Source organism: Ascaphus truei, chromosome 3, assembly GCF_040206685.1.
Source record: "Ascaphus truei isolate aAscTru1 chromosome 3, aAscTru1.hap1, whole genome shotgun sequence".
NCBI classification, from domain to species: Eukaryota; Metazoa; Chordata; class Amphibia; order Anura; family Ascaphidae; genus Ascaphus; species Ascaphus truei.
The window spans coordinates 127,344,222-127,356,937 of record NC_134485.1 but is presented as its reverse complement, the minus strand read 5'-3'; the positions used below and the strand labels follow the sequence as shown (position 1 = coordinate 127,356,937).

At 39.2% G+C, this 12,716-nt stretch overlaps 1 protein-coding gene across 5 annotated transcripts in view; it reads left to right on the top strand.

Moving 5' to 3' along the window:
* ACACA (acetyl-CoA carboxylase alpha) overlaps positions 1-12,716 on the top strand; it is a 286,049-nt gene that overhangs the window by 146,913 nt on the left and 126,420 nt on the right. For all 5 annotated transcript variants that reach the window (XM_075589504.1, XM_075589503.1, XM_075589501.1 and 2 more), the window contains 4 exons: positions 501-656; positions 3,117-3,320; positions 8,249-8,404; positions 9,753-9,899. In XM_075589504.1, coding sequence (XP_075445619.1) covers positions 501-656; positions 3,117-3,320; positions 8,249-8,404; positions 9,753-9,899 — 663 coding nt within the window. The remainder of the gene's footprint in view (positions 1-500; positions 657-3,116; positions 3,321-8,248; positions 8,405-9,752; positions 9,900-12,716) is intronic.

The following is a 12,716-nucleotide window of genomic DNA, read 5'->3' as shown; positions in this document are numbered from 1 at the left end:
TGTACATGTGAGTTTTTCCCATGGCATGAGTACACCTTTGACATAGTACCCTGTTTCCCCAGAGCGGTGGTACCACACTACAGTATTACCTTATCTATGCACAGGTTTTAGTAATGATAGATCATACAGATATATAGATCGGTACATTTTTCATCGTGACTCTCACTAATAAACTTGTCGGCAGACACAGAGAGAAGAAAAGATATTTCAAGTTCTTTGAGCCAGCCGTAGTAAACAAATGGGAGCCCATGTTTGCCATGCTGTGCTGTGCCCTAAGACACCTTCCTGCATACCCACCACTTAGTAAATATGGCCCAGAGTATTCTCAATAAGCATATAGTACTGTGAGTACTCGACAGTCACAAATTTGTAGGCAGGTATTTTTAAGTTAACAGTTTGAGAAGTAACCACTATCCTTAACTCAAAATGACCCTCTTTACCAGGTAACCTGAAACATGCTCGAGAGAAGAGCTTCATAGCTTGTTGTATGTGTCTTACAGGAAGCTTCATTTGAGTATCTGCAGAATGAAGGGGAGCGCCTGCTCCTGGAAGCCATGGATGAACTGGAGGTGGCATTTAATAACACCAATGTGCGCACTGACTGCAACCACATCTTTCTGAACTTTGTACCTACTGTGATCATGGATCCTTCCAAGGTATGTCATATGTGCCACGTTGTCAAGAGGGACAAGACATTGTCATCCTCCTTTCGCACACACGTTAGTTCTGTTGTGGAAAAAAAAACCCAGGAAGTTTCCAGGAGTCTAGAAATGTGGCTGTGGGTTGTTGTTTTGTGCTGGTGTGAAATAATGAACAGACTGATAAATACATTGGGAAGAACTACAAAGTAAATATCTTCTGTATTTGAGTCTGTATTTGGATCCGTAAACACCTCTAGGTATAAAATGTGCTGTACTGTAAAATTTGCTTAGGATATGGTTTGCAATTGGGTCTGGAATATTATAAAATTGGATTGTTGTTAAACTAAAAGAAACATATATAGTCTGTTTAATATGCAAGCATATACTGGGTAATGCATTGCTTTGTAGGTATTGTGACGTCCCAGCGTAGGATCTTATGTCCAGATTAAAGGCAGGAAAACTTAGCGTTTGTGCACAGGAGGGTTTATTTACAAGCTACAAATCAGAAACAGTATTAACTCATAACACAAAACATAAACAAGAGACCTACTACCTCCTTTCAGGAGTTCTGACTAATATAGCTTAGTCCATAACTACCAGTGGGAGAACTAACCTCTTCCCCCACTTTACACTCTGTACCTGCAGCTTTCCACTTGCAGTCTCTCATTACTGTATGTGCTTTCAGATCAGCACAGCAGCAGCACAGGAAACGGTCTGTTTTGCCTTTTACACCGTACCTGATTAATTAAGGCTCAGGTGTGAAGGAAGGGAACACACCCTGGAAGGTGCTGGGTCCTATGTACCTCCCCTCAAACACCTTCTGCTTCAGTACATCACAGTATTTACACTAATAGGGGTTACAAGGACTGTAAAAGAGATATTGTAAGCTTAGATGGAGGATTTGTACAATAATTCATTACAAGAAATAATGCGAGTTCTTCTCAAGCAAATAAAGCATGCAAACACAGCTGTAAAGGTCTTTGACTCTGACCCCCCTTGTGTTTTTATTGTTAATTACAAATAGGATTCTGAAATACTAGAGAGTGCGGTTATGAATTCCATATAATTTTGTATGGTAATAATAATACATCTTCTAAAATGAACAAAACCTATAACGCATCATGTACATCTGTTGAAAATGCTGTATGTATATGTTAACATTTTTTTACAGTAATGTGAATACATGTCTGATCATCATCCAGTTTTTATTTTTTACTAAAGAGGACTTTTCATGTCTAACAAACCAATTTTTATCATACTTGGAAAAATAATTTAAGACACATATTCTCAGCAAACCTGACATGAGTCAAACGTAAATAGTATCTGAAATTGGTTGGCCCAATACACTTACAGTATCTGTGTGACAGTCGCAAATATAAGAACGTCTTTTTAGTCACTTTTTTGGGAGCTTGCATACAGCTGGTTAGACCATCTTGTGTAACTTGCAGTAGAAGACTAGCTTATGTTAACATTGTCTTCAAGTACTCAATAGTGCAGTGCTCTGAGCTGTCTCCTGCTTAGTTTAACCTTATAACATTTTTAGTGAATCAATTCTGATAACCTGCCTTTGCTTTTATATATCCTCACTATGACCTTGCTGCAGGTGCTTTCACTAGATCATTTCTAAACATGGCCCAGAATCATAGGAATGGGGGCTCTTTGTAAGGTCATATAATATTTGGGAGGAATGGCATATAATATTGACGTATTGTCATTATGTCCATTTGTAAGATACAGAGAAAAAAAATATAGAATATGCACTGACCAAATGTGAGATTTTAGATACTGTATAATGCAGTGAAAGACATCACCTGGATCCGGTTGGTGCTGAGATCCTAGTCCCCTACCGTTAGGCACCAAAAGTCAGTACATCAGCAAAGAAAATGGATCAGCACTCAATACATCAAAAACAAAAATAAATAAAGAATCATGTAACCAAAGCCAATTTTAAAGCAACCAAGTAGCTGCTATTTAATAAGTGTACCTCACAGGGTATACCAAAAAAAACCACAATAACTCTGCAGAGTCCCATAAGATGTTAACAGTTTGGACACATATACGTACAAAGTTTGGAGACCATGATCAATATGGTCATATATGTAGAGTATGTGGTTAGGCTATTTTTCATGGGTGTTCTTTCTGTGGTTGGTCTTTATTTTTAAGGGATTTTAATATGGTGTATTAAGTTGTGTATACTTTTGTTTTGATACTTTCAGCATACCCTTGAGTGCCCTTGTAATTCGTGGGAGTTTCCTTACCTAGTCTGCTAGGTTTCTCTTGTATTGGCATTCTTGCTTTTGCTCCCCTAGGCGTACAAAATGTCTATTTCATTGGGGTTGGGTATTGGTATTTCATTTTGGGGTTTGCGCAGTCTCCCTCCCCCCTTTGCCTAGCAGAACATTTTTGCATGAAAAGTGAAAAAAAATGTGTGACATCTCTAGTGCCACATATAATGTCCCCTTCACATGTTGACAGATTGAAGAGTCTGTTCGCAGTATGGTAATGCGCTACGGAAGCCGCCTGTGGAAACTACGTGTCCTGCAGGCCGAATTAAAGATCAACATCCGCTTGACGCCAACAGGGAAGCAAATACCAATCCGCCTCTTTCTAACCAATGAATCTGGCTACTACTTGGACATCAGTCTGTACAAGGAAGTAACGGACTCCAGGACTGGACAGGTATGCGACAGCAATAACTGGCGTAGGCAAACCGAAACACACAACTCCTGTGATTTCATGCACAAAACAGTGTAGCCATCATTTCATTGTTTATTGAAACATTTTAGCATAAAAGATATGTTGGGATGAACACATTTTTCTCATGTTCATTAAAGCAGGGGTGTTCGACTCAAATCCTCAAGCACCCTCACCCTTCCCCGCCACCCAAACCCCCCACCCCAATAGGTCAGATTTTCAAGATATCCCAGCTTCAGCACAGGTGGCTCAATCAGAGGCTCCTGTACTGAAGTAAGGACTGATTGGGCCACATGTGCTGAAGAAGGGATATCCTGAAAACCTGACCTTTTGGGGGGGCTTGAGGACTGGAGTTGAGCACTCCTGCTTTACAGGATTGAGCTCATGAATTGTGTAAGTAATGTATTAGTCACCCAGGTGCAAAACTGAAGAACACTGCATTAGATTTATCAAAGGAAAAGGTTCCAAAAGATACAATAGTTGTTTTCCATTGGATAAATATGGTGACATTTTTTTTGCTTCAATTTTGCACCCAGGAATACTTTATACATATACTGGGTACCTGTCTGGCAAGTAGACCTTTTGCCTTTATATTAGTTCCTTTGCTGGCAAGCAACATGGGCATCATGAAGTCCTTCTAAACAACCTAAGATAGGCGGGTGCACTCCATTTCTGTTGAAAATGGTGGCTGTAGTTGATGCTCAAGCAGGGGAGCGGGAATCCCAGCAGAAAACGCTCTATAAACTTCAATAAGAACCAAAGTCTTGCGGCCCTCAAAGTACATTAATAGTCAAACAGACATTTTAAAGTCCTTTTAATAGTGTGGACATACTGTAATACACAACGTTTTGGGGAGATCCCTTCGTCAGGTACAAAAAACATGCAAGAGACCATTATGTTGTATGTTTTTTCACCGGACAAAGGGATCTCCCTGAAACGTTGTGTATTATGTCCACACTATTAAAAAGGACTTTAAAATGTCTGATTCATCATTAAGTCCTTTCACTGTTATTCTAATGTTCCTAATGTTTGGTTTCCTCCCAGCAGACTTACTTTTCGTTGTTTTTTTTAATTGTCCGTTTGCTAATTGTAGAAATCACAACCAGGGGCCTATGTAATAAATTTATATTGTACATTTTCTGACACATTTGCGTCATGTTAAATTACCTGATTGATACAATTCGAATGTATATGTATATATGTATATGTATATATATATATATATATATATATATATATACATATATATATATATATATATATATATATATATATATATATATATATATATATATATATATATATATACATATATAGTGCCTGTTAGTAAATATTAATTATTAGTGTAAAAAAAAAAAATCAGCCATACTTTAATTTGGTAACCCTATAACAATAATATTCAACATCACTGCTATGTGTTCGACAAATAAATGTTTGGGTTGATACATACTGCAGCAACTTCATTGTGTATTACCATTATTAATAGTTTAGTAATATTTGGGCCAATTGTGATGCACGTTCTCCTTTTTATGGTGCACACAAACATTCTCCCTTACTACATACCATTAACTTTTTAGAAAGGAAAGGTATACAGGGATATACCAACTAAGTAAACATGGGAAGGATGTTGATCCAGCGAGTAATCTGATTGCCAATTCTTGGAGTCAGGAAGGAATTTAATTTTTCCCCTTATGAGATGTCATCATTGGATGATATTTCACTGGGTTTTTTTTGTTTGCCTTCCTCTGGGTCAATATACTGTAAGTACGGATATAGAATAAAGTATCTCTAAATATAGCATAAATTGAACTTGATGGATACATGTCTTTTTTGTTTTTTTTTCAACCTCATCTACTATGTAACTATATATAACATCTATATGCGTGGCGCAGTCCATTTCTGTGAGCCAAAAATAAATACATTTTGACAAATTAGCTGTTGGCACAGACTGAGATATTTCTGGTTAGCACATAGGCGCACAAAAACTCAACTGAAATTCCATTTACCATGCACCAAAATAGCAATTTGTGACGCTTAGGACATAGGCCTCCCAGTCTCGAGTATTTCCTTCTAATACCATCAGCTGATTCCCATTCTGTTTGGTCAGCATGCCACACACAGGTTTGAGCCTTAGGCTGAGTCCAGGGTCAGCGCTTAGGCGCTGACCCGTGCAGAGGCGCGCTGACGCTTGTCTGTGAGCCCCTGCAGCCACAATGAGAGCGGCTTTAGCAGAGGCGTCCGCAGGCGTGCAGAGGCGTAGGTCTTACCAAATTTCTAGTTTGAGAGCTCACGGGAGCGCAGGGCCGGTCACGTGAGCGGTTCGCCCAATGAGGGCGAACCAGCTCCATGACGTCACTGGCCTGTTCCCCGACATGCCCCCGGACGGCTCGCGCGAACTAAGGCCAGGGAAAGCACCCGCTTTCTCTCATCCTCAGCGCGCCTCCGCACGGCTGATGTCACCATGGACTCAGCCTTACCCTTCACTGACAGAGGGACCAGCACTGCACAGCCTGTAGCACATGTTAAAACAAAGCAATGCATCCCAAGCGTTTAACCATAAGCATGGTTTCAGTGACATGGGTAATAGATTAGCGTGCCATTTTTAGTTTTGTTATCACTAATACTAGAAAACGCTGATGTAGCTTTCTCACTGTACAAGTCACATGGATCGAGTACAACATAGTAATTTCTTGTTTTCTTCTTTTCTTGCCAGTGAATATTTTTATTGAAGATTATTCAAGTTTATACTGCATGTAAGCTGTGAGTGTATCCCTATGCTTTCCCCCCCCTCTCCAATAACATCATTTGAATTGTGTGCTCGGGCAGTGCTGTCTCGGTTGTGGCCAGCTGGCTAGATGGAATATAAGATAGCTACTGTGCGCTTATCCCATGCAGCCTTTGAATGTGGAAACAGATTGCTAATCTCTCCGCACAGAGTTTACACAGTTCTTGGTGCTGATTTATCAGTTTGCCAAGGTTACCTTCCAACTCAGTTTTTTGCTTGAAGGGAGAGGTCAAAATGAAAACACCCCACGAGACACACACAGCAATATTAATAATAATGAAAATGTTATTTGCTTTTGGATGCCTCTGATGTTTTTCCAGGGCACCTTAAATACGTCTTGCAACAAGCACTTTGTGTTGGGTTGTTCTAATTAAGGTGCTTGTAGGCCTGAGGCCTCTCTAAGTCTTGTGTTAAAATCAGCTGCCACCTCAATAGTAGCTGCTTTTCCAAGTGTGTTGTCCATCCATAATGTTCCATCTAAATAGCATTTATTTCTGTTTAGTTTTTTTTATGAACATAACCATTTTTGTGAGTCTCCGATGACCACACACATGGATCTTTTCGTTCTGCAACAACGCTGTTCTTCACCATTTCCCAGCCAGAAATCCAGTGAGTCATCTTAAGAACAGAATGCCTAAGGTTGCTTGGTATAGTTTTCCTGCATCTGGAGAATAGCATCCCTGTGAATAATTTGCTATTGACCCGCGTTCTGTATAACCCTTCAATATCATTTACATTCTGCTACAGTTCAAGCAGAATGGGAATATAGTTCTAGGCAAAAGAAAAATGACACTTTAAAATAACCGTTCTAAGACTCTATTTAACGTCTGAGAATACTCATGTTCACAGTGAGTGAGACTTACTCCAAATGAGTCAGATTTGACAGGTCTGCCTTCCATTAGTAATAGGTGGAGTAATAGGATATGACTAGTAGTCCCCAGCCCTTGACATGTTTGAGCATTTACAGTGTTAGCAAGAAAAATGTGCGTGATAATTTCTAAAACAAGAAAAGTTATCCGTCACCTTTTACAGACATTAGGACTCAGAAAATATGCAGATGTAGCAGACGTTGTTGCATCTGTTATTTCGCGATTCGGCATGCACATTGCGCAGTGTTGTAACCTGCGGCGCTAATCGAATAGAGCCGTGGCAAATTGCACCATAGAACCTTTGGCAAGCAGTACTGCAGTATCTTGTGCTAAAGTGTGCAGTAGCATCAGCGACATATGTAAGCATACACAGACCATTGCAAATTGATATACTGTATGATGGAAAACGTCAAACACCTTAACCTAGGTTTCCTGCCCAGTTTGATTTGATATCAGGGTATAAGATATGGATGATGCACTCATGAATACATGCAACGTGCCATTTACTTTCTTACGGTCAATATTGAAATTTTTCAACTTTAGATTGTAGAAGGACTAAGATGGACTCACTTTGCATAGAAACTAATCTGGTCCCTTCAGTACTGTATGATTCTGTATTGAGTTGACCAAGCCAACATCAAAGGGTTAATCAATTATCAATACACTGCTGGCGTTCATTTAGTTCTTTAGCAAGGTTGCTTCTTATACCCTGTTGTTTATTACAAAATACTTTGTTGAATAAACGGTATGTTCATATATAAAGAAATCAGTTCTGCTTTTGCTTTCCCAAGCACATGGTAGTGGGTACAATATGATGTGATAACTTTTAGAAGTAGCTAATAATATATGCTGTATGAATTAATTTTAGCGTGTCTTGCCATCATTTTACTCCTTTTTATAGCCTTCAATTAAATTGGCAGGTCTGCCCAGGGAACTTGTCTCAGTTGTATCTAATGTAATAAGGAACAGATCCTTACATTTCACACAGATGCTAAAGGATAGAACAGTATGTAACCCCATATCTTGTCATAATGTATATTAGATTTCCATTGATAAATGTACTTACCTTTGTGCCATAACCAATAATGCAAAGATGGATTTAAGTTTGACGTGTCATTGACTGCCCCATACTTGTAACATGTAACATACAGGTGTAGTCTGTTCTGTAATATACAGAAATGACGCGGTGGATGTGCCCACCTATGGAACTTCATTTGTATATTTTTGGTTTGTGCTGAAATCTGTGCGGTCTCCACCAGATAATGTTCCAGGCATATGGAGACAAACAAGGACCACTTCATGGAATGCTAATAAACACTCCTTACGTGACAAAGGATCTGCTGCAATCTAAAAGGTTCCAGGCGCAGTCTTTAGGAACAACCTACGTTTACGATATTCCCGAGATGTTCCGGCAGGTAAGACTTCATGTTTGGATCTGAAGTACAATAAGCTACAGTATGGTGTTTGTTTGGCTGCTTCTCAGCTGATCTCCCCATACTGACAAATAGGCAAAACCTCCCGGTAGGGACATTTGGGAAGAACATTAGAGCTTTCTCTTTATTCACAACTAACTTGCAATGGGGTAGGTGTTTTTATCACAGTGAATGTAGAATAGTATCACATTTTTAGATTATAAAGGAGTATCGCTGATAAGTAGGGAAAGTTGAGCAGTGGGATCCCAGCTGATTAGAAACATAGAAGATGGGTTCAGAGCATCAAGGGTGAATTTTTTCTTTATTTACTTGTCCATGTAAGTATAGCAGATGTTACTATTATTATTACCATGTACAGGCATACCCCACTTTAAGTACACTCGCGAGTAAGTACATGTTGCCCAATAGGCAAACGGCAGCTCACGCATGCGCCTGTCAGCACGTCCTGAACAGCAATACCGTCTCCCTACCTGTACCGAAGCTGTGTGCAAGAGGGGAGACTATAGAGCCTGTTACAAATGTGTTATTTACATCAGTTATGCATGTACATGACGATTGCAGTACAGTACATGCATCGTTAAGTGGAAAAAAGGTACTGCTTCACTTTAAGTACATTTTCGCTTTACATACATGCTCCGGTCCCATTGCGTATGTTAATGCGGGGTATGCCTGTACAGTACTTACTGTATAAGGTGAATTGACATTTTTACAGTGCAGGCAAACATGTCATCTACAGTATTTGCTCTAATTTTGGCTCACCCTATACAGTTCTTGTCAGAGTAAATAAAGATATTGGAGGGGGAGAGAGATAATGAGTTCTAATGAGTTCTAATGCGTTCAGTCTGATCTTTACATGTTTACAAACTAAATGTTAAAAATTATTTTAAAATACTAAGCCTGTCTTCCTGTTGGTCAATAACCTGTTGTTATCCATGTGATTTTCTTAATAAGGCCTGGCACCTAAAATTAAAATAATGCTGTTCAGCTGTGGAGGTTCCATTGATGTAAACAAAAACGATTTCAGATTTTAGCGCTATTCCTGTTTTAAACATGTTACTGTCGTTGATTCATATTTCTCTGAGTGGCTCCACCTTGAAATGACTACAGAGTTATTGTGCTATTCCAACTCTTATACTTAGACCCTGTAATCTGCAAGTAGCACAATGCTAACCGCAGGTGTTCCTACTATCTCCAGCAGGCTTCCCGGTGGCGCTCTTGTCTTAACCCTTTTGCTGCTCCTCAGTTGGAAAAAGATGTTGCATTAAATCACTCTTGCACCACACTTGAAAATATGTGATATCTTTTTTATAAGACTATTTATTTTTTCTAGGCCCTTCTCAAACTGTGGGACTCTATGGATGCCAATGCTTTCCTCCCGAAAAGTCCATTACCTTCAGAAGTGCTCACTTATACTGAACTAGTATTGGATGACCAGGGTCAGCTAGTGCATTTGAACAGACTTCCCGGAGGGAACGAGGTAATTGTTATTCACATTAGTTATTAGAATGTTTTCTAATGCTTTGTCAGGCTCTATTCTTTCCAGCTTCTCCTTTTACTGGGTCTACTGCTCATTCTGCTACTATTTTTTGTCTTTCGTTTCAAAATGAACAGCCCCCCTCTTGTATGTAGCTTATACAGTGCTGAGATAGAAAATATGTTTTTTTTTCTACAACAGAGATGCTATGCTTTATATTTTCTCAATCCTCCTGTTTCCTTTCTTCATTTGTTCTGGTTTATCCCATGTTTGAGCATCCCAAGTACTGGGAATAGAGAGATCCCGGAGGGACTTTGGGAACTGTTCCTGTTTAAAAAAAAAAAAAATACAGACATGCTGGAGCATGAACATGTCTGTTTACTTTGCTGTATGAATACAAATAGTGTTAATATGGAAATGCTGAACTGTAACAGCGGGTTTTTATATATATATATATATATATATATATATATATATATACACGCAAAAAACTGTGAGCGCACACTCCTAAGATACAGTATATATAATACAGTAACAATTTAATAAAGAATCAGTAAATGATAAAACAGAACTGAAGGTGGAAATGACAATCCTAACTGAATAAAATGCACATAAACAATAAATACAAAAGGAATAGCGAAGGATGCTGCAGCAAGTAAGGGGTTAATCCTGAGGTAAGATCAGTGATACTAAGAGCAAAAAAAGTCCCAGTCGCAGGCCCTGACATACAATACCAGTCCAATGGTAAAAACAGTCCTTAGAATTGGAGTGTGTCCAAAGAGTCTCTTAATGCTGCAGGAAACTAGGCTATGTGGTTTCCACTCTAAATCCATGCTGTATGAAAACAGAGAAAACAAAAACACCGTTGCGCAGCACACACAAAGCCGTGGGCAACCCTCACCCCCTGCTAACTACTTACAATAATGTAGTAATCAGCATTCCTTGATTGGTATCCTAAATGAATAAAATGCACATAAACAATAAATACAAAAGGAATAATAAGGAATAGTGGAGGATGTTGCAGCAAGTAAGGGGTTAATCCTGAGGTAAGATCAGTCTGTAACGAGTCCCGTATAATATTATGCCATGTAAATCCTCCTTTGGTAAAATAGGTGAAGAACTTTAAACTCCAAATAGAAGCAATGTAAAATTAGTTCCAGTAAGTAGATGGGTGGCACTCTCACGATAATAAGCCCAGATGTAATGCTGATCAGTTGAAAACGCATGTAGCGCGCCTGTCAGCTGGACGCCTCGTATCTGTGAGTAGTGAAAGCCAGGATATATGCAAATGCTAAAAGGAGTACCTTACCGGTCGGCATCAAGGCCCGTCTCAGGAGTCCTCCAGCTTCCAACGCAATGACGCACTCTACGCGTTTCGTCAGTTACTCAACGGACTTTGTTCTCCTGACTGAATAGAGTAATTGTCCTCACCCCTCCAATTACACCTTTTTCTTAAAAGATTTGTACTGCAGACCTTGCTGCCTACTCGCTTCCACATTCAGAGGGGCATACTGTATGTGTTATTTTCGCTGAGAAACAATCTGTGACTGTGAAATCTACTGTGACAATATAAGCTTACTAACTGTGACCACTGTGTCAGCTGCTCTTATATACTGAGGAATATTCCCGTATACTGTATATAGTGTCATTTGTCCTGATACACCCTTAATTAGGCAACATCCCTAGTCCCTTTGTTTGTCACTTAGTTTGTCTTTTTTGTACACATTATTTTAACTTGAATCTTATTAAAAATGATTTTTAATTATAATTCATATACTCACCTCCTGGTAACAGAGTGCTTTTCAAGCTGGGTTCTTTCTCTTTGGTTCATTGTTTAATACATATAGTAAGAGATGTCCTGTCACCTTTGTTGTTTTCAGTTGGGTATGTGCCCTTTAAGATGGCGCTTATTAGAGAGGTAAGAGCCTTAGTTGTGGGACAGGGATTCCACTTGTCTGGGTCTCATGGGGATGCCAATAGCGCAGCCTGACCGTCACTGTCCTCATAGAGTTGCTGACACTGCAGCTTGTATTCAGATAGAAACCGCTTGTCCAGCAGGTTCTCACAGCATCCTAGTCTTCCTTCAGTATGTAGAGCTGTGCAAGACAATCCGCAAACGTGTAACTGAAGATGTAAGAAAATGTAACCGAAACGATGAAGAAAACAAAAAGCTTAAAGAAGACAAACCAACAACTTATGGTTGGGGAGTAGCAAATCATTGCACTCACGCAAGGCAATGGATCAACAATAAAAGACTGTGAATTTATCATAAAGAGAGATGAGGACTTCTACATGACATTGTATGCGAACACCAATAACACAGGGCATAATCCAGCAGAGGACAAGCGAGTACAAACCACCAATGATGTACCATGCGTCCTTCCAGAAGAAGCAGCAAGAGCAATAAAATCCATGAAGAATGGTAAGGTTGCCAAGGAATTCGGACTTACAAGTAAAATCTTTAAATAAGTTGGGAAAGAAGTAGGAACAAAACTCTTTACATGCTGCTTGAAGAACAGGAACATTCCAGAACAATGGAGTAATGCCATAGCTATCCTCATCCACAAGAAAAGAGACAAAGGCCACCTCAAAAACTAAAGACCAATCTGTCTACTTCCAATTACTTACGTATGTATGTATATCTTCATGTAGTGCCATCCAGGTACATAGCACTTTAATATACGTGACATTAATATTATAACACATAATGGAAATAAACGCTTGAGACATAAAACAATAGGAAAAGGAATCTCTGCCCCTGAGAGTTTACAATCTCACAATCTAAATCTTAGTCTAATTACTTACAAGATTTTTACGAAG